Source organism: Epinephelus lanceolatus, chromosome 8 (genome assembly GCF_041903045.1).
Source record: "Epinephelus lanceolatus isolate andai-2023 chromosome 8, ASM4190304v1, whole genome shotgun sequence".
Classification (NCBI taxonomy): domain Eukaryota; kingdom Metazoa; phylum Chordata; class Actinopteri; order Perciformes; family Serranidae; genus Epinephelus; species Epinephelus lanceolatus.
In genome coordinates this window covers 12419426-12444594 of record NC_135741.1, presented here as the reverse complement: position 1 = coordinate 12444594, position 25169 = coordinate 12419426, and the positions used below count along the sequence as shown (strand labels likewise).

At 44.5% G+C, this 25169-nt stretch overlaps 1 protein-coding gene across 8 annotated transcripts in view; it reads left to right on the top strand.

Annotated features, from left to right (window-relative positions):
- The window catches only part of camta1a (calmodulin binding transcription activator 1a), a 373492-nt gene that overhangs the window by 196231 nt on the left and 152092 nt on the right, over positions 1-25169 (top strand). For all 8 annotated transcript variants that reach the window (XM_078169855.1, XM_078169850.1, XM_033630118.2 and 5 more), the window contains one exon: positions 19864-19999. In XM_078169855.1, the coding sequence (XP_078025981.1) occupies positions 19864-19999 (136 nt within the window). The remainder of the gene's footprint in view (positions 1-19863; positions 20000-25169) is intronic.

The following is a 25169-nucleotide window of genomic DNA, read 5'->3' as shown; positions in this document are numbered from 1 at the left end:
TTAGAAAGTAATTAGTTTCTGCTTCTGTGGCTCTATTTGAAGCGCTTCACACAGGTGTAATGAAAATTTATTGGAGCTGTTGATCCGGAGGAGAAAAGAAAAGTAGAGGATTTGTAGCGTGTGATTGTAATGCAGGATTTCCATCTTCCTCTCTCCCTTTTTGCTTGCAGCGACAGGTAAAGTTAGCCATGATGACCAGCATAGTGAGATTTGGCTTCGATGTTCAGAGCTTTGTCAACAGGCCAGTTAGCTAGCAGCTATGAATATTTCATGTGTGGATAGAAGAGTTCCTCTTTAGAATATTTTGAATTCCTGACTTCAAATGATTTAATTTTAACACTAATGACAAGACTTTTGCTGAGAAGAGCTAAATGAACATGACCAAAATCAAATCCCAGGGATTCTCTGTGCTGTCTCATTTGCAATCATAAATTCTGTGGTTCCACTAAAGTGCAAACTTACAGCTGGAATATTCACCTACATCATCACATAAAGTAAAATAGCATACATATAATTTCAGAGAGGTCATGCTTTCTTTGCTATAATTAAACAACATCTAGAGGGCTCACACAAGCCTATGAAGAAGACAGCTAGTTCCCTGGACTGTGTGTTTCATTCTGATTCTGTGTGCTTTTTGGCCAGCGGGCATCTTATCACCCTTTGTTCTTCATACAGCACACACATTTTTTTTCCCAGTGTCATTTAATGCACAGTCTGTGCCTCCTCACTCCTAAATAAAAAAGAGGGAGAACATCAGACTTCAGCCATCAGGTTTACCTAATTGAACAGCTTCACATTTCTCTTTCATGCCATTGTGTGCGGATCAAGGCAGTCACACGACGCTTTTTGTTGGCAGACAACATCAAGGCTATTTGTTTTGTCTGGTGGAATGTAAGGTCAACAGGAGAGGAAGAACAGAAATTGGAAAACGCTCGCACAACTGTGATGTCAGTGAGCAGCATGAAAGACAGACAGGGAGAGGGAGCCGCGGCGGCAGCATATGGGTAAAAAGAAAAATTAGAGGTGAAAGAGAGATGAGGCGGAGAGAGGAGGCAGCGAGGAGATGAAGAAACAAGCGCAGGCGTGAAGTTGTGAAGGCAGCAGGAGAGAGGGAGAGAGACGGAGGGAGAACAGAAAGGACAGGGAGTGGAACAGAGGCAGGATGGACGGACGGATGAGGACAATGAGGCAGATCGGTCCCAGCCCAGGCTATGGCCAATTAGAATAAAATTAGCTGGACCTTGGCAAAGGCTAGGGTGCACAGTAGGGCATGAAGAGAGGGGAGGGGAGGTGGGGGAGAAGCAAAGGGGGAGAATATCCCGGTGATTAAAACCAAATGATTAGTGGTGTGCAAGGCAGAGGGCTAGAGAGCTGGGGTCACCTGAGCCTGCAGGGAGAGAGAAGGTCTAATAGTAATGAGACCAACCTTCCCACTCCTCGTCGTCGCCCTCCTCCTTTCACCCTCTCACCACCCCTTACCTTCCTTTCCTCTTGTTCAGACTCCATTTTTCTCCTCTAACCATTTTCTCCATCTCCCACTGCTCTTTATTTACACATTCTCCCTTTTTTTCTGTCTGTCAGTGTGCCTTTTCCCTGTCTGCGCCTCCTGCCTTCCTGTGGTAAACCCTATTACTATCTATTACTGTCTCTTGCCTTTGGCCAGAGCGTGCACTAATGCTATTGTTGTGGGAGACGGTTTAGCTTTTTGTGATAAGCGAAGATATATGAGAGTAGTTTGTTTATCTTTTTTAATCAAGAGTGTAGATCTGCAAATGTATGGTAATAGATTGATTGAGCTGCAACAAAAACTCAGCACAATACTGGCATCTGTTGCAGACTCCCCATGCGCTAGCTGCCTCAGTTTTCCTAATGAAGCTAGAGTTTGGACAGAGTGCTCGTTCCCGTCTAATGCAAACAATCATCTGCGATATAGAGTACTTTAGGATGGCAAAAATTTTCAACACTGGAGTTTCACAGAGACATATGGCAAGGTCACAATGGTAGTCTTAGGAATCCCTAGAAAATGGGAGCTTTAAAGGTCCAGTGTGTAGAATTTATATTGTCAGAAATGGAATATAATTTAATAAGTATGTTTTCTTTAGTGCGTAATTACCTGAAAATGAGGATTGGTGTGTTTTGTTACCTAAGAATGAGCCACTTATATCTACATAGGGAGCAGGTCCTCGTCTATGGAGTCCACCATGTTTTCTACAGTAGCCCAGAATGGACAAACCTAACACTGGCTCTAGATAGGGCCATTCACGTTTTTGCCTTTCCACCATAATTCACAGCAACTCCACAAAGAGTAACGTCAGAAAAACACTGATTTTTTTCTAAGTGTTTCAAAGTTAAACTTCTTTATTCAGTGTTTTTACTGGTTGAAATCATTAGGTCTGTTTCTTTTGGAAAAGAAGAGATCTCTGCAGATAATTCAGCTCTCTGTAAAAACCTCCTGAACATCTATACCTTAAGTTATCAGAGAAAAAAAGGTGAGCACACATTTGGGTGCTGGGCTAGCGTCCTATCTGCAACATGCTAAACGTCTGCAAAAGAGAAACAGATTTGTAATGTGTTTTCAACACCCAAATACACAACTCAATTTACAGGTCTTGTTTGTTTTGGAGAGGAAGAGACTTCTGCAGATAAGCAGTTTCCCAGTATAAACCTCTTGACCAATGATTACTGAAGGAATCTTAAGTGAGAGTTCATGCTTGGCACATGGGAGAAGTTTCAGCTGGTTGCAATCTGCAGTCCTCACTGCTAGATGCCACTAAATCCTACACACTGTTCCTTTAAGGTTTCTAAGAACAATAATTTCAAGTGTTACAACTGCTCCAACTCTGCTCCTCTATGTCTGTCCAAATTATGTTACCTTGCAAGGCAGCTGGATTTGTGCAAGACTCCAGCCCTGACTTGCGACATAGCCTGCCTCGAAAGCTCCTGCGGTAGAAATGGTATTGCCAAATTTATACTGGTGGACACATTGCTACTGTCGCACGGTATATACTGTCATAGCATCTAACCCTAGTCCATATGTAATTGTTCTGTGTATGTGAGTATATGCTCGAGCATGTGCGAGAGTGTAAGTGTGTGTATCTATCTATCAATAATGAGGTTGGCCCTTAGGCATGTTTAATGGCCAGAGGCATGCTAATGGCCAGAAACAGCATCACTGATGCATTTATTCTTAAGGCATCAAAGCATAGCTCTCAGCCTCTCAAGAACCTTATTCACCACCTCTCTCCTCCGCCTTCACCTAACTGCTAGCTCACTGGATCCAATATTAGGGCCACCTGTTGGAACCCAGCAAACATTTTAAAACCTTTATTTTAAAACCAACATTTATTCTGACTTTTTGTTTTACTGTAATTACTTCACCAATCCCTTTTTCACTAGTTGCATCTTACCTCATCTTGCTCTCTGTTTTTATGCCTCTGTGCTGGAGACATCATTCATTTTCAGGTTGAATGTGAATCCTGTTCTCATGAGTGTGATATCTCAGGAAAGCCTTGAGGTAATTTCTTTAAATTTGGCACAAACTTCCAATTGGACTCAAGAGATAGACTTTGGTGGGCACAGGTCAAGGTCACAGTGACCTCAAAAACACACACAAATGTCTAATGGGTTAAAATAATGACTTGATGACATATTATATCCAAAAGGTCAAAGGTCGATATCATAATGTCCCACGAAAACACTTTTCTGGCCATTATTAATTATCTTGGAAAGCCCCCTCATGTCTTCCTCAGTTTCTTACAGTTTAGAAAAGCTTTGCAAGAGAGGAACCCTCACCCACCCAGAGGAGCAGCAGAACAGTTATTCAGGCTCTTCTTGAGATATCTTTGTGTCCTTTTCCAGGGAAGCACCCAGGGTAACACCAATACGCTGCAAATCAACAGACAATCATGCAGAACATTCAGAGAGCTCTGATAGCCTGAGAGGACAGAAATCCAGCTCCTAGATGCTATTCCAAGCCCCAACCTGCCTTAATTACCTTTGCGAGCTTCCCTAAATTAGATTTGCCTTACTGTGGGCACACTATTTTCTGGCAAGTCAGTATTTTTCTTGCAAGACACTTTGTGCAAGAGCAAAGACCGAAGGTTTCTCTTTATCTTAAGTATCCTCTGTCTCTCTGTGCCTCCTGTCCCTCCAACTCTTGAATTCCCCTTCATTTTTTTGCACTTTCCATCCATTTCTCCATCGTACTTCCTGTCTGTCTCAGTCTCAGTTTATTTTGCCACTTTCCTGTAGCAGAGCAAAATTTCTTCTGCAGAGAAGTACAGTACAGTGGGCCTGTCAGCCCTGGAGGACTGTTGGAGATCAGAAGACGTGTCAGAAGTCTGGTGGGTCTACTCCACACAGACCCCACTCCGTTATGTGGTTGAAGCCCATGGAAAAAGTGTAAACACAGCCCTAGGTCCAGGCCACAGGTCTGCAGCCGTGGGAGACAGGGATGGGCCTGACTGCAGTCAGACAGACAGCCCTGAATAAAGAGATCTATCCACAGGGTGGATTGGTTGGCGAGAGGATGTAATTCAGTGTGTGTTCCACTCTACAATGGCAAGAAACACAGGCAGCTGCATGCACAGAGGGAGAGAGAGAGAGAGAGAGAGAGAGAGAGAGAGAGAGAGAGAGAGAGAGAAAGAAGTGACAAATAGACAGTGCACTATATGTGACCATTGTTTGAGTTGCCAAATTGCTCTGTTGTTGGCCAGCGATTATCTGTGCTACAGAACACCATGATGAGTTTTCAGTTTGGAGAACATCAGAGAGGAGGAAAAGGGAGCAAATAAAGGCCTTCCCTGTTGGCTACCTGTGATGACTTAGCCAAGCCAGGAGACTTACAGCACAGTCTGACACACAAGGCGGCCTGTATCACTTTAAAACAAGAAAAGGAGAAACAGAGTAAAACTGCCAACGTCTGCTGCAGAGCACTCAGTGTATTGTACTATATCACGGTGCCCCAGAATGGCCTCTGGTCGGAGGTGAGCAGTGGCAGTTTCAGCCGGCCGTAGGGACAGTGGACAGGAGGCCTGGTCAACTGGACGACAGCGAGGGTCACAGGGTCCCCTGGGGAGGAGATATCCCGAAGGGGGTGGGCAGATGGGGTCTGGAACGAGAGTGTTCTCAGACAGGTGGATGGCTGTCACCCTCATTTCGCCACCGCCAGCAAGCAGGTGGCCTCTCCCTCCTCCTCTTCCCCTCAAGGGTCACCTTCACATGGCACTGCTTCCCCCTGGGTCCCATCCCATCATATATACACTGTATGCACACACACTTGTGCTCACAGGGACACACACACAAACACAAATGGTTCTCATACTGCGCGACTCTCAGTCAACCCCAGCACCTGGGGACTGGGCGCGTAAACACTCGCTCTCAAGGTTGAACCCAGGTGTTTCATTTCCATTAAGGCCCTCATCACATTCACAGCCTCCTCCCTCTGACTTTGGTCATAACACAGACGGAATAGTCATTAAATTTCAGATTACCTTCTCTTTGCCTTTGTAGATGTTGAGATGCACAGGGTCTATTTTAGATGTCTGTCTATGAAATAATTATCTCCCAACTCTCTGCCCCCGACATCTTCAAAAGAGGATGTTCCATTGATGATATTTGCCCTACATCATAGCTTTGCTCTTGCCGCGACTCTAAAACCCAATATAGCGTAATTAAACTAACAAAGTGACATCAATAAAGACAGAAGTGCTCTGTAATTACAGTCTGTGCTAGGACATCATAAGCAGGCAGTGTCATCACCCTAACGAAGGAAATAAATCGATGGCAGACAGACAAAGCCCCGCTTTACGATCCCCTTCTCCTCTGACACACAAAGCCAACCATAAACACGAGTAAGGCGAGAGTTTAATGGCAATCTTAAAGTTGCAGAGGCCACTAGCTTGTCTTTACTGCTCCTGCCCAGCAATACAATGGGTGCCTTGACACTTTCACCACTCCTTTCCTCTTCTTCATTAGTTGTGCTTCTCTCTGTTTCTCCCTTCAGTCTGCCTTTTTCCTCTTCTCTTTCCCTCCTATATGGTGTCTGGTCTCCTCACCCTCTGGAGACACATGAGTGGCAGGCCTCCCCCCTTAATAACTGTGTATTCCAATTCTGACACGGTTGCACAAAAACAGACACACACAGATAGACACCCAAATACACACACAAAAATAATATGTTGCAGGATTTCAAGATTGGCATTCCCACGTTGCCTTCTTCCTGCAGAGCGCCATGTGGACAGCAAGGCTAAATATCAGGGAAAGATATTTAATTCCACGTGCACACACACACATGCATACAGGCGCACTCAAAAAGCCAACACAGCCAAGACACCCCACGCTGATAGTGTGTGGAGTGGGGGGCTAAATGTCAAGGGATGATGTAAATTCGCATGATTGCTTCCAGAAGTAGTTCATCACAATGCCAACGCCAGCCACAGCAGTGTCTTGTTGTCCTCCAAGAATTTTGCCAAGCAGGACTGAGAGCTCCAGCAGGAGCAACAGACCATGCTTGTGTATGTGTGTTTGTGGGCGGGGATGGCTGGGGGTCCTCTAAATATATAAAAACCCACTGTTTCTCTTAACCCTGTGTTTTATCAGGGCTGACCCAGTTTCCTGAGAGACACATAGTGTAAACTCACAGAGGGGAAAACATTTAGTAGATATTTCCCAACACTGTCTGTACTACACTTCACGGGTTCCAGCTGAGATTAGCTCTGGTTATATCCAAGCCTGTCACATGCTAACACAAGGGAGTATGTAGACTTACATCAGAAATAGGGATGTGTGTCATGTTTTAGTTTTGCATAACATTCTCTACACATTGAACATGGTCTCAAGGCGACAGCAGTGCATCTCTCTCCCCCTACACATCCTTCGATCAAAGAAAACCCTGCAGAATATGATATTTGAAAGAAACATGAGCAACTGATGAGCTGTAAAGTTGTGCGTACTACTGTACTAACTGTACGTACCACATTGATTTCATTCAAGAGCAAGACTCCCTTTGCCAGGCCCTATATGCGGCACAGAGCCAGAAGCAAACTCTTTGCCATGCAGTGGCTGTTGCCTTGACTCCCCCCCCCCTTTCCAATTCTCACAGCCTGCTTGCTGAGGTGACTGATGAGCAGACTCACTGGTGTGTCAAATATGGGGGAAATAGTCAATCAGCTAGGCCAGTGTGGCAGGCCTGCGTGCTGCTGTAGTTTGGAAATGCTGCTGCAGGAAGTGTGTAAAAGTCATGCTCTGTGCCAGACTGAGGATAAACATTTTATGGTTTTGGAATAGGGGGGTAACACCTTTTTCCGTCTCTGGGAGGCATGGCTAGATGCTCATTGCATCTGTGTTTAGTCCACCCCAAGCTGTGTTGGATTTATTACGCTATGCCTACTATCATGCCAGCCGTCCTCAAGTGTGTCTCTGACTGTATATTTATGTGTGCGTGCACTGTGTGTCTGAGTATGTTTTTAAGAAACCAAAGGAGACAGGGAGGAAAGAGAGAATTTGTGCGTGTGTGGATCATTTATGAAGGAGAGAGTGTTGATGTGATTTAGTGTGTGGGAGCTCAATGGGCCACTGAACTTGGAAAATGAAAAGGCAGAGGTGGCCATGATTAGAGGTGTGCCTTGCTGACTACTTTATGAGTGTATTCAGATGTGTGTGTACATGCGCATGTAGATGGCTGTGGAAGTCTGTAGCTGGACGGCGGTAGATAAACATAGCAGGACACACACAGTCTATCATCTTCATTGTGTGGGTAAAGCCCATCTACGTTGTTGTGTATAACCAGGAGAAGCAGGGTTGACTTATCCTCTTGCTTCGCTCAGTCATGCTGTGTGTGTGTGTTTGTATGTGTGTGAGGTCCTGGCCCCAGCTGATGCATCAGAGACGGAGCAGAGTGATCTCAGACATGTGCCAGAGGCCAAGGTCAAGGGTCATCATATACAAACATACCCAGAGAAATTGAGTGTAAGGGAGCGTCGGGGCCTGTGGGACCACTTGACTAACAATCTCACCCATAACATCATATACTACCAACACTCCCCAGTTTCATCTCTCCTTTCAGTCAGTCGTACTATACATTTATTTTCTTGTGCTTCTGTTTGTCTCCATTCTGCTGTTGGAAACATGTTATTCACACTCATGTCAGACATGTCAGATATGTATACAATTTTAAAATGCAGTTGGTGTCGTAATGATAAAAAAACACAAGGCATCCACTTGAGAAAAAAAGTCAGCTCTGTTTAATAAATTAAAAGTACTGTATGCAACTTTTTACATGTATTAGTCTTTTTTTTATTGTCAACGGGCAAACAGATTGTAGCATAACTTGAAAACTGAGATTTTCCAGTGGTTAAGGTCTGTCCCAGAGGTGCCATGCGCTCTCCCCCCAGCAAAGTAACATAAGTGTCCTAGCGGATTCATGGTTTGGCAAACAGTACATTTTTTCCACATTCTGTGCCCCATATCATAAATTTATTTTCTCCTGGTGCCGAAGAAAGAAAAAAAAGCACCCTGAAGGAAACACTGACATATGAAATATATTGTGTTATTGTGGTTTTAGCTGGCTAATGTTAACTAATGTTTGGTTGCTTACTTATGCGGATGAAATGCTAGCAAGCTAATATTGCAGAATAGGCCTGCTTTCTTTTATGAACAACTTCAGCTAATTCATCCAGGCTCCAGGGGCAGATCTGGCTGGTTAATTGTTTTATACGCCGTTTGCCAATTACTTTATCAGCTAACGTTATGAAGCAACCAATGCCAGATCAATGCAGTATAGCTTAGTTATGCCTAGCTGGCCAACATTTGCTTATTGCTCGCTAACGTTATTGCTAGCAAAATACTATCTGAGTGGTTGGCTAGCTAACTTGATCCATAACCCTTAATCCATAACCATGATTTATGTCAAACAGTGTTGAGTAGGTTGAAAATAAATTATATGAAGATAAAAAGCAAAGATGTATATCTAATGATTGCTATCTACAAACCAAGACCAATGCAAGACAGGGATGGCCAGCAACCTAACTATTGTCTCAGCTAAGGTTAGCCAGCTAGCTGTAAGTTAGCTACTCTAGATGGATCTGTGGTTGGTTGCTTTGTAACGTCAGCTGATAAAGTAATTTGCAAACAGCAAGATAGTTTAATGGAGCCAGCGGTCCAAAAAGTAACATTATTCTTAATTTGAGTGTAATTTATTCTCAAATATTCTATCAACACAATGCCAGTCAATCTCTTAAGTCTCATGTATGTCACATCACTGTTTTGGCCAGTGCCCAGGTGCTTGCTTGCTTGTACAGATTGCGAGTGCAAGCCACAGGGAGCTGACTGACTTTCACTTAATGGCCACAAGTGTTGTTAATAACAAGCATTTTCTGAAGGTTACATACATAACCTTTAACAAGGTTGTTATCGAGGAATTCTAAGAAAAAGTTTTCGTGGAAAAAAATAAATTAAGCCTTCTCTGAATTTTTTCTGAATTACTCGTTCAGGAAAACAAGAGCAGTTGTTTTTTTTTCTTCCATGAGAACTTTTCTCAGAATCCTGAGATAATAATCTCATTAATTTAGAAGAACAGGGCAGTTTTTTTTTCCTGAAGTGAATGCATTATGCTTAGGTATGATAAGCCCATAAAACAAAAAAATTGAAAACAGGCTACAGTATAGTAATAGTGGTAGATAAGAACAAAAGCCAAAATGCCCGAGTCCAAAATTGAATGAAAAACAGTTTGGATTGATATATTTTAAACCTCACAGTCTCCAAGTCATTTAGGTTCTCTATTTGTATTCTCTTTGTTTTGACTTATAGACGTGTTAACTTCAGAAACAGCTGTGCTTCGTGTTCAGCAGCGTTCAGTTGAATCCCCCAGTCATGCAGTTTCATGAGGACTGTCTTTGTATTGGGCCATGCCTGAATGGGCATCCTTTCATCCATCGTCAAAGTAACTGCAACATATCTGTTCACAGGACTGTTTTATGGTCAGTGGTCAGAACATTAACTGTGCAGACTATCCAGTATCTACAGAAACAGCGTAGTCTTCTTTTAATTGTCAACAAGTAAATGGGGCTAGCCATCATGTTTTTCTTTTTCTTTGCTTTTGTTTAACCAGGATCCACTGAGCCTGGATGCTATTTTCTGTGAATGTCCTGCTCCACACTGACACAGTTGCACACATTCACAGCTGAAAGCTTCCCAATACAACCACCGTCTGATCTTTTGGCCAGCTGAGCAGCTTTAATCTGTTTTTGTAGAGAATGGGATCACACTGATTGTCCCACACGCTGTTCTGTTGCAACAGTCCAAAGGCTAGTCAAAGCTCAGCTTGATGATCAATAAATTAAGTGATTGCAGAGCAGCCACTGCATTTTATGAAAATATTCCAGCGAACATTACTTTTAATTGCCAACAACTAGACAGGAGTGACCAGCATGTATTAATATTTGATTTAGCTGTTGGGGGAAAGAAATGCCATCACACTGGCATACATTCTCATTGACATACAGTACATCACCGCTCACCCTTTTAATGTGACTCTAAGATTTTAACTACTGGCACTTTTACTTTTTTCCAAGCAAATTATTTCTAATTATGTTGTTTCTTTCTTGTGGACAGTGCTCATTAATCAACAATAGTTCCCGGTCAAATGTTAAAAAACGCATCTACAAAACAGAAATCAAACAATTCAGTTTTTTAAAAAAAGGGTTTTTTTGTTAAACCATTGAATTTGCTGGAAAACAGGGCTTTGTATTCGCTCATCTACACCTGTCATTTTCCCTTTTATCTCATATCAAGACCATACACGACACAGTGGGCTCTACTCTGTTGACGCTCTGTATACTCAAAATTCTGGCACAGGTTGTGTTTACAGAGGCGAATCACAGTGTGTCAGTGTTTGTGTAAAATCCCCCACCACACACAGGGATCAGAGAAGAAAACGAACGCTATGCCGTGAACTTCATCCTGGAATCCAATCCAAGCATTACTGCGGAGGTGGCTTGGACTCCAGTATGTTTAGTGCTACCTCAAGACCGTATCATCTTTGCAATGCACGCAATGCCTGAAATTCGATTTGATCTGCATGGCCACCATCACTTGACCATGGCTGATGTCCGTCCTTCTCCCCCTCACTCTATCTGTGCCTGAGCTGCCGCTGAGCCCTGGGCTCCAATTAATCCCATGATGCCTGGCTGTGGTTGGTATGGCGACCAGACAGGGCACAGAGAGAGCTGTGATTCCCAGGTGAAAGGTGGGATAGACTTTCTGATTCGCTCCAGCACACAGATAGAGTTACAGCTCAATTTCAACCTCTCGCCCTCACTGGTCTATCCTCATGACTAAAATAGGACCAAGGAATAGGAGGAGGGAGAGGAAGAATAGCTTCTTCTCTTTTTTCTCTCTGTTTTCCTGTCTGTCTCTTTCCTTTTTCTCACTCTTTTTTTATTACTCCCTCTTTTCAACCCCCGCCCCTCCCATCACTGTGCTGATGTTTTTTTTTTTTGTGACAGAAGGGACTCTGAGATGGGCTTTATAGCTTGGTCAGCTTGTAAAGCGGCACTTCTAACTCTGTAGTTCTGTCTCACTTTAAAAAGTGGAGTTTTTTTGACCTCGCTGGCTCTTTATCCGTCCTCTTTTCACTTGTTCCTACTGCTTGTGCTTTGTTCTTTTACCTTTTTTGTGGACAAGGCAGGATTTGTGAATTAATCATAAGTGGTTCAATAGCTGGCCTTAGCTGTGCTCCGTCACTGGGGGGATCAATAGGGGAAGGTCAATGGCACTGTGGTGCTCTGGAGGAGAGACAAGGAGGGCCATGTCCAGGTGATCCATAAGCCTGGTCTGGCATGAGGCATGATAGGGAGGAGAGCCTGTCCTTGCCCATCCTATCTCTGTCCTATGGGCCTTTTCCTTTGTCACTTTTGGCTATGCCGATTCAAACCATGCCGTGCCGATTTATGTTCCCTTTGTCAGTTTTAACATGCCGAAATGCACCGAGCCACACCACAGATGGACCCTCTCTGGAATAGGACTAAAAGCGTGCCCGCCCGCCTCCAAACGGACGGAGGCGACAGCAGCCAACCCCTGACGACCCCCCTTCTCCCCCTGAAACAAGCGTGTGTTGTAAGACTCCACTCACCTCTGTCTGCGCAGGAGACCAGAGAGAAAGGTGTTTTTTTAAGTCTCTCTGTTCAGCTGTCAGTACTTTTGTAGCCTCTGACTGAATCTCTATGGTTTAGGGTTTAGTTTCTGTCCTGCATCCTGTTTTTACTTGTTTCATGTTTGCCTTCATCCATGTCAGTCGTGTTAAGTTACTGCTGATTAAAACCCAAACATTCTTATATTGCTGCTTCACAATAAAAGTTTTTACAAAACAAAATAAAGGGGGACTTTTATTGTGAAGAATCTATAGGAAGTGAATGGTTATCACTGAATTAGCAGAACATTGTTGGTGTCTTCTCTTCAATAAAAACAAGTCTGCTGATAAAGCAGAGAGGGAGGAAAGTAAAAGCAGCCACAGTAAGATGTTAGATAAAGATCTGCAGACATCAGACTCTCACTGCAACTCTGCAAACAGCTCATCTCCAACAGGTAAACTTCTTTTACCTGCTGTGCTGTGTGATGGAGAAACACTTGGAGCAAAAATAACAAGGACTTTACCCTAGGATCAGCCTGCTGCTTTTAAACGTCATCACACAAGACCAGACGTAATCAGTTAAAGACACAACTTCAAGCAGGTAGCCCTGTTGGAGACGCACATCCCTGCCGCGCTGGGCTGATGGGCCAAACCAAATCAAACCAAGCCAAGCCAGTCCATGACTATCAAAAAGGGGTACTGGACTGTGGAGGTACAGGCAACTGCCCTCACCAAAACTGAAAATCTTGGGGTGGCACACCCAAACCAAAAGCTGTAATTGAATTTTAGGAATTTGCCTCTGCTGTTAGAGTATTTGGGCTAGTTGAAAACTTTATTAATATGGATAGATAAGGAACCAAATTCTGATTACTTTGGTTGGTTATTTTACAGTTAATATTACTAATTATCTGATGTGGGTAGACTAATACTGGTACAATTAACGGTATAAGTTCCACAACAATCTTGTTTTAATGTGTTATGTATGTAAGTTGGGTGATTAATTGAAGAACAAGCCTTCTCAAGTTTAGGGGAGACTATTGGGTACCCATAGAACCAATTTTCATTCAGATATCTTGAGGCAAGAGTTCAAAGTACCCCTTTAAAAATGGCCATGCCAGCTGTTCCCTCACCAAAATTTAGCCCAACTTTGGGGCATCATTTAGCCCCCTTCCCAACAAGTGATTCCAACATGGTTGGTACCAATAGATACTTTACGCTGTCTTGTTACAGAAGGCACCACTACCTTTGCCATTTCGCTTGAGAAATGATCACCCCACAACCTCTGACAATGATAATGGCCTCCAGTTATTTTCCTCCAGTAATGAGATGTACATATTTTCTACTGATTAAGAATAATAACGTACACATTGATATAAACCTTTGCCAGCACAGGCAGGATCAAGGTTTCAGGGTTTTACAGTTTGTGGTCCAGCGTCATAATCAAGGTCTTGATATTCTGTCTTTTAATTTGTGTCCTCTGACTTCTCCTTGCTTTTTATTTCCAAACCGGCTGTTACACTTTTATCTTTAATACCTCAATGACACAATTCAGTGTTACTTGTTGAATGTGACATTAATAGGAATCCAGTAAAGAGAAACAAAAATCTTTGATCCTCCACTCTGAGCTGGGCTCTTGAAACTACATGACCACATCATTAACTTGGCGGCTAAGTTCTGCTGCTCCTCGTTTTAATAGAAAGCAAGGTTGTTGTTACTAATAATGAAAACCTGACCTTTTCTTGCTGCAGTCTAGTTCGACTCAGATTTAATTGCATTAGTATTTCTTACCATGGAAGAACGTAAAGCTCCTAAAGCAGCAACTGTACCCCATGACATAAAATAAGGCTGTACGCAATTCCCCGCTGCCCATGCATTATTGAAAGTACAAAAGCATCCTCTTTACAAAGTGTCATAATAAGGCATTGCCACAGGACTTAAGTCTACACATGCCCGATGCACACAGCATGTAGTTGTCAGCAGGAGCCAGGCCATAGTGAAGCTTCGTTCTGATGGCACCTTTATTTACAATGTACTGAGACACACCGCGGATGATTTGTGAAGATTAGCGGAGAGGATGTGAGGTATGAATCATCGTCTCTGTAGTTGCTATTTCCAAGTAAGCATATGCATACTGACTAAAGGCTGAAAATAGCATTTGCCACAAATATGATGTGGAAGCCTTTTGAGCAAGCAGTTGAAAGTCATCAACATTTCAACCCAGTTAAACATATTATATCCGCGCACACACACACACACACACATACAGCAACGGTGTGCATTTCAAGTGAATAAGAAATGTCTTCACAGCCGAAACCTTACAAGCACCAAAATTCAAATTCCATGTCACCTAAGCTGTACATCAAAGCTGCACATTAGCCCTCTTTACTGCTATGTGTGTATGTGTTGACACAGAGAATGGAGTGGTGTAACCAGTGTATGACATGGCTATTTGTAAATAACGTCCCAACCTCATCCACTGGCAGGAGCTGAGAGCTTTAAGTCTGAGTAGTGACGGCAGCCTCCCTGAAATGTGCATGAAACCGGCTTAGTGCTATCAGCGCAGCATCACCGCCAGTCACCAGCCTCCCTCTCATTCTGCTGGGCTGCTGTGGACCAGATAAGAGCAACACCACCACCAACCCCCCTCCCCTGCTGCTTCCATCCGCCTTATGTTGTCTCCCAACAATCCACCCACCCTCCCACACCAATTCACCCTTATCCTCTTTACAAGGTCTTATAGGGACAGAGCGACTGACATGTAGCTACGACCGTAATTTATATTCTTTGTAAATTGTCTGTGATTTTTTCATTGAGATAAGTGCGGGGGGAACATCTGTTTTGTGCTGGAGGGCAGCGGGCCGGGGCCTGAGTTCTGTGGCAGTCATCGGCAGTATAGATAGAGAGAAAGAGGGGAGGCACACGATCTGTCTCCCTACCCTGAATTACAACTCCAGGGGCCCTGCTACCCGCTCATCATTACTGTTGTATTTAGTTGAACACATTGGGTAAACAAACATTGCGCTCCATCTGTACAGCCTTGGAGATACGTGATATCATATTTGGAAAACTTAACTTCTTGATTCATCTCAATCTAATTCACTCAGTTGATGTGACCATTTTCTCTCTCAGTTATCCTTAATTCTTTATAAAGACGACCATGACCATTTCCCAGACAGCCAGGAGTAGAGAGAAAAAAGATTAACATGTAATGTAGAAATACGGATGATACCACGTGATTTAAATGTTGCATAACTTGTTCCAGCTGACTGACCCACCACCCCCTTAATTACCATATATAATTAGGCATTCATGGTTGAAGGCTGAGGCCACTCAGGACTCCAGGAGTATGAACTGTGGGCATCACAGTGACCACGCGCCGAGGCCTCATTGGCAGTCGGAGAGGTGTGCGACCTGCGGCGTCTCAACATACGAACACTAGCGGGGGAGTTGGAGGGGTTTCAGAGCAGCGCAGACAATGAATCTCAATCCTGAGGCCGTGGCAGATTTACATTTAAAGTAGTTTTAGAGAACGCCCCACTTCCTGATGCATTCTTTGGCAGGGCTGAAGGGAGCGGCTTATCTGCGAGTCATCAATTGCACGTGATGCGTCCAGATAGGAGCCCCCGACGCGACGCCAGCACCTTTCTGCTCACACATCCGGCTCATAGATGATGTGCCATCTAATAGAGCGCCGTTGCTTCAAGTCTAATTACATTACATGTGGAAACACCTCTGCTCAGTGTTGACAGCTCCAGATGTGTGTGTGTGTGTGTGTGTGTGTTGCACACACACATGTTTTAACACATGTGACCTGTGTTTTACCTGTGATTGACAGAAGCAGTAATGACCAGCATCAGCGTGTTATTGATGTTCTGTCACTCGTCTTGCTATTAATGTTATCCCTAGATGGAGCAACAGGGTTACCGCAAACTTGGTGTGTACGTGTACATGTGCCTGTGTGTGGGTGCTCAGGGGCGTATTTGTGCCTCATATTTATACTTAATAGGGTTGGTGTGTGTGACGCCAAATGTAGGTGTGTGTGTGTGTGTGTGTGTGTGTGTAGATGTGTTTGGATGAGTAGTAGGTGTGAGTGTGGTTGTTGACACAGTGAGGTAAAGGCTGTGATGGCTGAAGGCTCTGATGGGTAATTGAGAACAGCAGGTGTCGCCTCCCTCCCGAGCCACTTCAGGCCCCAACCAGCTCACCCTCCGATCTTCAAAGCCTCTCCGGCCCAGCTCTCCTCTCCTCTCCTCTCCTCTCCTCTCCTCTCCTCTATTCTATTCTATTCTATTCTATTCTATTCTATTCTATTCTATTCTATTCTACTCTCTCTATTCTACTTTACTCTCCTCTTTTCCTGGCTGCACTGCCAGTTGAGCTTGCTGGGGAGAAAAACAGCATGTATGGTATTAATCAAACCCAGGGCATCATGGGGAATAGGAGGGAGGCTCGAGCCCAGCTATTACTGCTACACCGGTTCACCAAGACTGAAATATTTCATTCTCTCTAACCCTTTTGACAAGAGTACACTTGATACAGTTGAGTAGTTCTGAGTCCAGTAATCCAGTAATGCCTTATTTCATGTATTATAAGTAATATGTTGACGACATACTGTGATTTCTTGGAGTTTCTTTTTTTATTTTGCTGCTCTATGAATAGCTAATAGTTGCCAAAAGCGTGTCTGCACTTGCACAATAAGCCTGTTTGTGTTCTACATAAATATAATGTTTATTCAAGTCAGAACATTTCAAAGTTCCATTGCTGGGAGAGCATTTTAGGATTTTAGGATGATTCACCAGAGCTGTGGATTCTCCCCACTGATCGCTGTTGGAACAGGAGAATCTCTAACACTCGGGCAGATTTGTCTCTCTCTGTCTGTCTGTTTTAGCTTCTTCCTCCTCCTCCTCTCTGTTAGTGCCTATCGGCCATTAGACAGTGAAGCTGAGCCTGTGAGCGCTGCTCTGCCTGCCTGTGGGCCCGGGCTCCCCTGCTTTGGCTTTGTTACCCATGCTGAACACGTCACCAACCTCATAAACCCCCCACCCTCCCCTGACTTTTTCAAATGAACAAATCTGATTGAGCGAATGCCATTACCTGGGTAAATGAATGATTCCTAAAGGACTGGACAAGGCCTAACACCACCCTGAGGGTAAAGCTTATTATCGCTGCAAACTCCAAAGAGGAGCGAGGCGGCTGTGGAGCTTGTGTGCACTTTGTCAGAAGCCTGTATTTCCATATTAATCTGCCACATTTAGGCATCTGAGACAGAGAGCCTCCTGTCACGCTTCTTTGATAACAGAGCAGTTAGCTTTTCCCCCTCATGTATAAATATGTATAATTCTGATAAGATTAATTGAAACGCCTAAGTATACAGTGGTAGGAGATGAGTGGGAGGGAGAGAGGGAGACAGCAGGAGTGAGAGGAGACACATTATGTTGCCAAAGCATGCATTTTAGACTGGCCTCTGCCTCAGACCTACTCAGGGTGCCTAGGCTCTCTCCTCTGGGTCCAAAGTGCCTTGAATTAAAAATAGCATCTACCTAACAGTCCCTCAAAAATAGCTGAGCGAATACGTTTTTGCGCAGAGCCGATAAATACGGCGTGGAGCCTCTGACACCGAAGCCTCACCCCAATTTCCAGTGCTCTGGAGGAGATCAGATAGCCCTGTGTCATTTGATTTTCTGCCTTATCTCATCTGCGCCCATCTTTTTGTCTCAAGCAGAGCTACATTTTAAGAAGCACACACTCCTTGTATCTTTTGAAGGACAAAACCCCAGAACGATATCGAAACAAATAATAGGATCGCACTGTTAGAGAGGGCCATTCTGCTGTTTGATTGATACCGAGTGCTGATGTAGGCATGTCAAATGAGTGTCCTTCAAGTGACATTTGGGATGCAAATCTGTATGTTGAGATTGCAGCAATCTGCAAAAGTTCTTAGCTCATGAGTGCCATTTATGATCGCGCCTCCACACTGGGTGACATTACAGATGCTGTAAACTAGAACACAATTTATACTTTGTGTGTATCCCACACAGCCATTGAGCAGTTCCACTTTTCAAACTGACCAATAAAAATGTCTGTTTAATAGTTGTTTTCTGCAAAGTATGCTGAGTGCTAAACAAGAGAGGGCAGTGAGTGAGGAGGAAACAGCAGGAGAGAGGGAGGTGTGGGAGAGTGGAGGTGAGGGATCCTGAGACAGATGAAACGAGAGGGAGAGAGAGAAAGCATGAAGAGGAGCCGGAGCGAGGGAGGAGACAAAGACGGTCCCCGGTGCGCAGCTTGAGTCGACTGACGGCGAGAAGAGAAGAGGAAGGGAGGAGGAAAGGGAAGAAGGGAGATCAGCAAGGAGTGAGCATGTCAGTGTGTGAGTGGCGTCTCTCATTAGAAGGTGCTGTCAGGGGCCACAGAGGGGGGACTGCAGGGACCCCACCTCCCCCTTCTCCTCCTTCTCCACCGGCCCCTGAGATCTGGCCGGGAAAATGATTGATGAGTGATACCAAGATAAACACGCGCCCTGGCCCCCAAAGGCAGCCCTGCAAAATGATGCATGCAGCGTTATAAATAAACCTTGTGGAAATCAAAAAAAAAACTTTACAATAAACAACTAAACAATGCAAAACAACTTATTTTGAATGTTGTTAGAGAAGACACAAATCAGCCCGGCTTTTGTTCTTTGCTTTGATGAGAGTTTTTCCAGATTTTCGTGTTCCCATCTCATGTATCTGTGTGTGTGTTGTGCCTATATGCATGTGAGCAGTGAGCACAAAGCTAACAAGGCTCACCAGCTGACTGGATGGTTAAGTCCCCCTCAACAGTTACATTGCCTCCTCAGCAGCTTGGGCAGGCGGCTTTCCCGCTCATTCACTGTGAGGCCCCAAACACTGAGGCAAACCTGTTCTCATTTGGGAGAGCTCCAAATCATAGCAGCTGTGTGTATGTGTCTGTGTGTTTGTCTGTGTGTGTGTGTGTTGGAGGAGTGCAAAAGTGCGTGGGAAACGGATGCGCAGTGTGGCATATGTATGGATTCATACTGATGATGCATAGCCACTCCACAATACACACAAATACAAATACACCCACACAAAACTCTCTTCAACTGCTCACTAATTGTTGAGTAAGTCATAAATGTTTTATGCTACACTTTCTGTTAATGTTTAACACTGAGCGCCAAATGCCTCTGTTACAAATCGAAGTGGAAAGGCAGATTATCATCAAATAGTTACATTATATCATTATGAGCCTACAGGCTGTGGTCTGGTGGAGGGAGAATGAATTATGAATGGAGTGTGAGGGAGGATCTTCACTTCCCCCTAGGGACTTCCAACACCACAACTCATTTAAGTTGGATGAATGAGCGATAAGAAACGAAGCCCCCCCCTACCCCCATGCTGCTTGCCTTACACACTGCCCTTCATGTAATTTACTCCACGAGAAGGAGTGTCACTTTAGCGGCTCGCAGCACACACACTTCTCATTGGGAGAAATGTATGCTGAAGGGTGCTTTGTTCATTGTCAAACTGTGCATACCAATGCTGAAAAACACCATAAAGAAGTCTTGTCATCTAAGTCACTGGTGCATTTTCTGCCTGGCGCAGACTCGTGTCGGGCCTCTTTGTACATCTCTAAAATGAGTCCCTGAGCTGTGCTGTAGCTTTGCCTAAAAATTCTTCTCATCTCATCTCTCTTTTTTTTTTTTTGCTCTCCCTCTCTCTGTCCTGTCTCCACGGATCCAGGCCGCAGAATGGGTCGATGATATTGTACAATAGGAAGAAGGTGAAGTACAGAAAGGATGGCTACTGCTGGAAGAAGAGGAAAGACGGGAAGACCACACGGGAGGATCACATGAAGTTGAAAGTGCAGGGAGTTGAGGTGAGTGCGCTTACAAGACTTTGGATTTGGAGGGAGTGAAACAGGCAGGGTGGGGGCGGGATGGGCGAGAGCCAGCCTTCACCCTGACACAGACAAACACAGGTCTACAGTGAGCTCTCCCTTGGCTGTAATGGAGACAGTCACATGCTGCAGTCGGCCTGTGTCTCCAAGGAGCCTTACCAAGAAACAATGCGGCACAACAATAGTTTTCCCTGGGAAGCCAGTGGAGTGGAACCGATTGTTTGTACCTTATTAAGGCTCTGGATGTTGCCTTTGCTCCAGAGAGCCTACATTAATCTTGCTGGCTCAAAGCAGTACTGTGGAACTAGCGTTCCCTCACCTCACTCCACGTCACTCCCCATACCAGCCGCTGCCATAAAAGACCCAGATGTATCTGTCCTTGGCTCACCCAGGCTCAATCTTGCTCCACCTGAGGTGGTGGCAATGCAGTGTGCTGGCACCCTCCAGCTGATTTATCAGCAGTCGCACATATGAAACCAGGCAAGTCTCAGCCTCAGACTCTTTCACTTCCTTTGCTTTCAGTATCTAAAGTTTGTGTCCTGGTCCCCTTCACATGTTTAGCCACAAGCACAGCTGCCAGAAGCACAGGAGTTGAGATAGAGTGGAGTTAGAGATGTGAGATTTTGGTCTCCTGTTCGCGCGTGTGTGTGTGTGCACATATACACACACACAAGAGCACATGCACACAATTCACGTACACATAACCACACACCTCAGGGAGTGGTGCTGTGAGTCTGTGTCACACAGTGTGACAAAGACAAAGCTCAGGCATTCTCCCAACAGGGGCTCTGCTCTCTGTTTGTACTCCTCCAGATATTTGTCACTCCAAGAAAATGGCCTCTTCCTTCGCCTTGCCAGCTCAGTGTCATCTCTGGTCCTGCAGTGGTCTGATAACCTGTTGGGACTACGCACATCCATCCTTTTGGACTATTACATATTTTTCCAGTTTATGACAGTACTGGCTTTACAGATGGTTTAGTCAGCCAACTTGCATTGATATGGTTATATTAAAAATGTGAATACCGATAACGTACGGTAACGTGTCGCATGTTGCTCTGACTTTGTCAGTCTCAACAAAATACGTTAAACCTGTACAGACAGGGATTTGATAGTGACTGCCCTTTGTGATCTGGTGTCTTGCATAAAGGGCAAAACAAGCATTTCTTCCTCAAATCTTTTTTTTTACTGGCAACCACATTAAGTCCATCGGAGCCAAGTGGCAGTTGCCCAACACCTATTTTAACAGCAAAACAGAGGTACATTATTGTGCAGTTCCAACCTCAGTTTATAGGAAAACTAATACAAAGGGGTTGTTTTGTTTAACAATGAGACAGGGTCATGCATGCCAATTTTACTTATGTTTTGGGGTGAGTTTACCTCTGCTGACAGCACTTTAAGGCCGTCACACCAATGCCTACCATACAACAGAAAACATTGACAAGACTTTTAAAAGACTGAAGTCTGACACTCTCTCACATTTAAAGACAATGTCAGTTTTTAGTCACACACTGTAGGATTTTGCAAAGACTAGAGGCCTTGCCAGGTCACTGTTTGCAAGACTACAATTCCTTTTGAGAGTATTTCGCATCCTGCTCCTGGTGGAAAATATTATGCCAAACTCCCTTTACAAAACACGACATCTTAACAATTCCTCATGTGTCAGCAAAAATGTATAACTCTAGAAACGGGAGATACAAGGCGTCATTTGTCGACAGTGTTCTTGTCAATTCAGCATTAATACAATCTATTAAGACAACCTGTATTTGTGTGTAAACTCTTTGGATTTTGCTGCTTCAACTCGCCACCAGCAAACCATTTAAAAAATTAAGATCCCTCGCCTTCCCTACAAATCTCTGGTGGATCAGATAAACACTGAATTTAACTCCACAACTTTTCTTTTCCACAGCACAAAAGAACCGAAAGTTGTTCATGTTCTTACGCCTCCCGTGAGTCTCTTCTGAGTTTACTGTCCACCCAGTTTGCTGCTTCCTGTTTGGTGCTGGATTTTCATCATTAAATTTCACTATTTGCATAAGCCAAGACTAAAAACAAAGGGTTTGGTTTTATCGTAATCTCTCAAACGATTGAGACTGTGGGAGTGTGCACCAACTGAGTTAAAACTCTCATGATGGTATTATGAAATTGGACATTTTCTGCAACAGTGAAAGTTGTTTGGTGGAAGGCCAGCATCAACTGTGTTGGTTGCCCTTTGGCCAGCTTCACCTCTACCCAGATTCCCCCCAATTGCAGACTGATCTCTTAGTTCTGCCCTCAAAGTGTCCCTCCAAGAAGAGGCCAGGGACATTGAGGTATGATATGTTAGAAGTATTAGCTGGTTCTTTTGTGATAAACATGATGTGTACAGTTACAAGAACAAGCTGTTCCCCAAGTCCTAAAAAACAATATAAAAGAGCATTTATCTAAAGCAGAACTTTAACTTGAGAGTAGCAACAGATGTCAAGTTATGAAAATGTCCCCACATCCACCTTACTCCTACTGTCTGCTACATCATCGCGGCCCACTTCAGCACACGTGAAAGCACTGTCCCCCAACAGAATACTGTACTGTATGCCACTGTCCTATTTCCCAGCATCAATTCTGGTCAGTGCTCCTTAAAAAAGGCAGCCGTTTTTCTTTAGAGCAACTCTCTCAACTGGCACATCACAGCCACTGTATCGTAGGTACTTCTGTTGTCCAGTGATAGCGCATGTTCTTCTCTGCTCTTGTACCTGTCACAATGGAAACATACTGTTACGGTATAAAAATATCCGGACCTCTGCGACCAACAGTCCCTGCTTTATAAAAATAATATTAAAAAAAGACATTTCCTGGCAAGCCATAGCTGAAGAGATCGGCTCTTAAGGTGAGGAATCACGTGGAATAAAACACAAAAGACTTTTGAATCGAGGGCAGCACTTCAGATTCACTTTATGTGCTACATATTGTGCTAGATATGCTGTGCAGGCCTGTTGACTTGACACGGCATGTCCAATGTGTGCACCGTAACGCTGTACCTTGACGCTGCATCGTGGTAGCGGTGTGGTGTGAATTTCAGTCACACTGAAACAGAAGCAACATGTGCTGGAAACAGAAAGGGCCCTTGAGTGTTTGAAACTGAGCTTTTCTTTACATCCCAGTTGACACTTGACATGAACACTGAGTAATGCACTGGTGACTATTACAGTATTTTATGTCCATCAGTAGCAATAAGCAGTCGGAGGCTGAGATGCAGTTGTCGAATCACTAAACTGTAGTGTGCAGTATGCAAGAATGTGAGGTAAAAGATGTACTAATGTGCAGTCATCATGAGTCACACACATAAAGACGGATGGCTGTTCACTGAGTGTAACTCTCCACCCTGTGATTTTGCTCAGTGGGCTCCAGTATGTTGTAACCAGTCTAATTTACCAGAGCTAATTGCTGTGTGAGCAGCAGTGCAAGGTATGAAGGTGAGTTTAGTGTAGAGAGACAGAGAGCACAGGTAGAAACTGGGTCCATAACTGCTGCTATTTCACATACTGTACATAAAAACACAGAGCACTCATTGTGCTGAATTACACTGCTGAGAATGTATTGTGTGTTTTTGTATACACATCCACATCTTATAGCCTTAATAGGCCCGAGTCATGTCCTTTAAACACCTCAGGCCTCCAGACTGACAGAGAGGTGATCCATCACTGCTGTAACCAGCCTGTGATGGGAACCATGACCCATCATGCACAGTCATGTTTACTGTAAGCACATACAAATGACTTGGTCTTCTGTACTGAGAGTGCGAGACCGCAGGAGAGGATAAAGAGCTATCTATTTCTGCTTACTACTCTATTTAGAAGGAGAGGAGAAAGATCCATTTAAATACATAATTCATATCATACCTTCACAAGCCAGAACACAAAGAGTTGACATAACTTGAGCATAACCTCAGTTGTTTTACAGGGGAGTTTTCACATCACTCATGCTGAGCTGTAGCTGCTCTGATTCCCCAGCCATCCAGTGCTTAATAGAGGTTCTGTGGTTATTACATGGGCCAGGCTTAGCGCACAGAGAGGACAAGTGTTGTGGGTGGTTCAGGCTAGTGATGTTCAGTGGCTCCAGCGAGAGAAAGGCTGCGAGTCCGGGAGCGAAGGGCCTTCTGGGGCCTGCAAGAGGCAGCCTAGCGTAGCAGGAGTAGATGTCAGCGTGTGCTGCTGCTGTCCTGTCTGCTCCGCAGTGCTGGCTCAGCAGCCCGTGTAAACCGAGGCTCTACTCTCTTTCTCCCTCCCTCTCTTTCTGTCTCTACCTTTTACTCTCTTTGAGTGTCTTTCTCCCTTCCACCCTTTCACCCTGTGTCTTTCATTTCCCTGTCTTTTAATTCTTTCACCAGATTTTTCATTGTCCTGCCCTACTCCCACCTCCCTTTCTCCTTACTGCCCTTTCTCTCCTCCTTCCACTACCCTCCAAGTCCACAGTCCAGACGGACAGAACCTTGAGTTGGGTGGTAATGCTCCCTGTTCCCTAAAATTGGAGCGCGGGGCATGTTGCGGCATTAGCGCTTAACAGGCCGTGAAATAGCAGCCTGCCTTCCTGACGTCTCCCCCATCACTCCAGGTGAGTTGGCCAGACGGCTGGATAAATGAGCAAGCAGCACCCCCAGCAACCAGCATGCATTTGGGGCACCTGAGGAGAGATGTCCATCAGTGATTATCTCACCACACCTTGCTCTTACCAAGCTCGAGTTGTTCACCAGCTCCTGGCCACGGCCAAACTTCCACAGGGATCCTCGCAGCCACGCTAATGAAGACGTCCAGGCTGTCTATCAGTCAGGATCCTCGGTTACACCAGGTTTTGATTGGCTTTATTCTCACAGAGTGATGTCATCCTAATTCAGGCTGTAGGTCTCCAAGTGTGCATATAGCTCTAGCATCCCCTGGCTTCTCGCTGTGAAATAGCAGAGACCTCAAACACATCTGCTTTGACAAACTCCAGCTGATCTCCGTTCTTGTCAAGCTTCTACCACAATGTTAGCACCTCTTCTTATCTGATTAGCTGTTAATGTCGGCTTAACCCCCCCATCTCGTCCACCCCTTCTATCCTTTCTCCCTATTATTCCTAAGCTTTAATAAACTCCCTAAAATGCAGATCGATTTTCTCTTAAGTGAAGGTGGCAGTG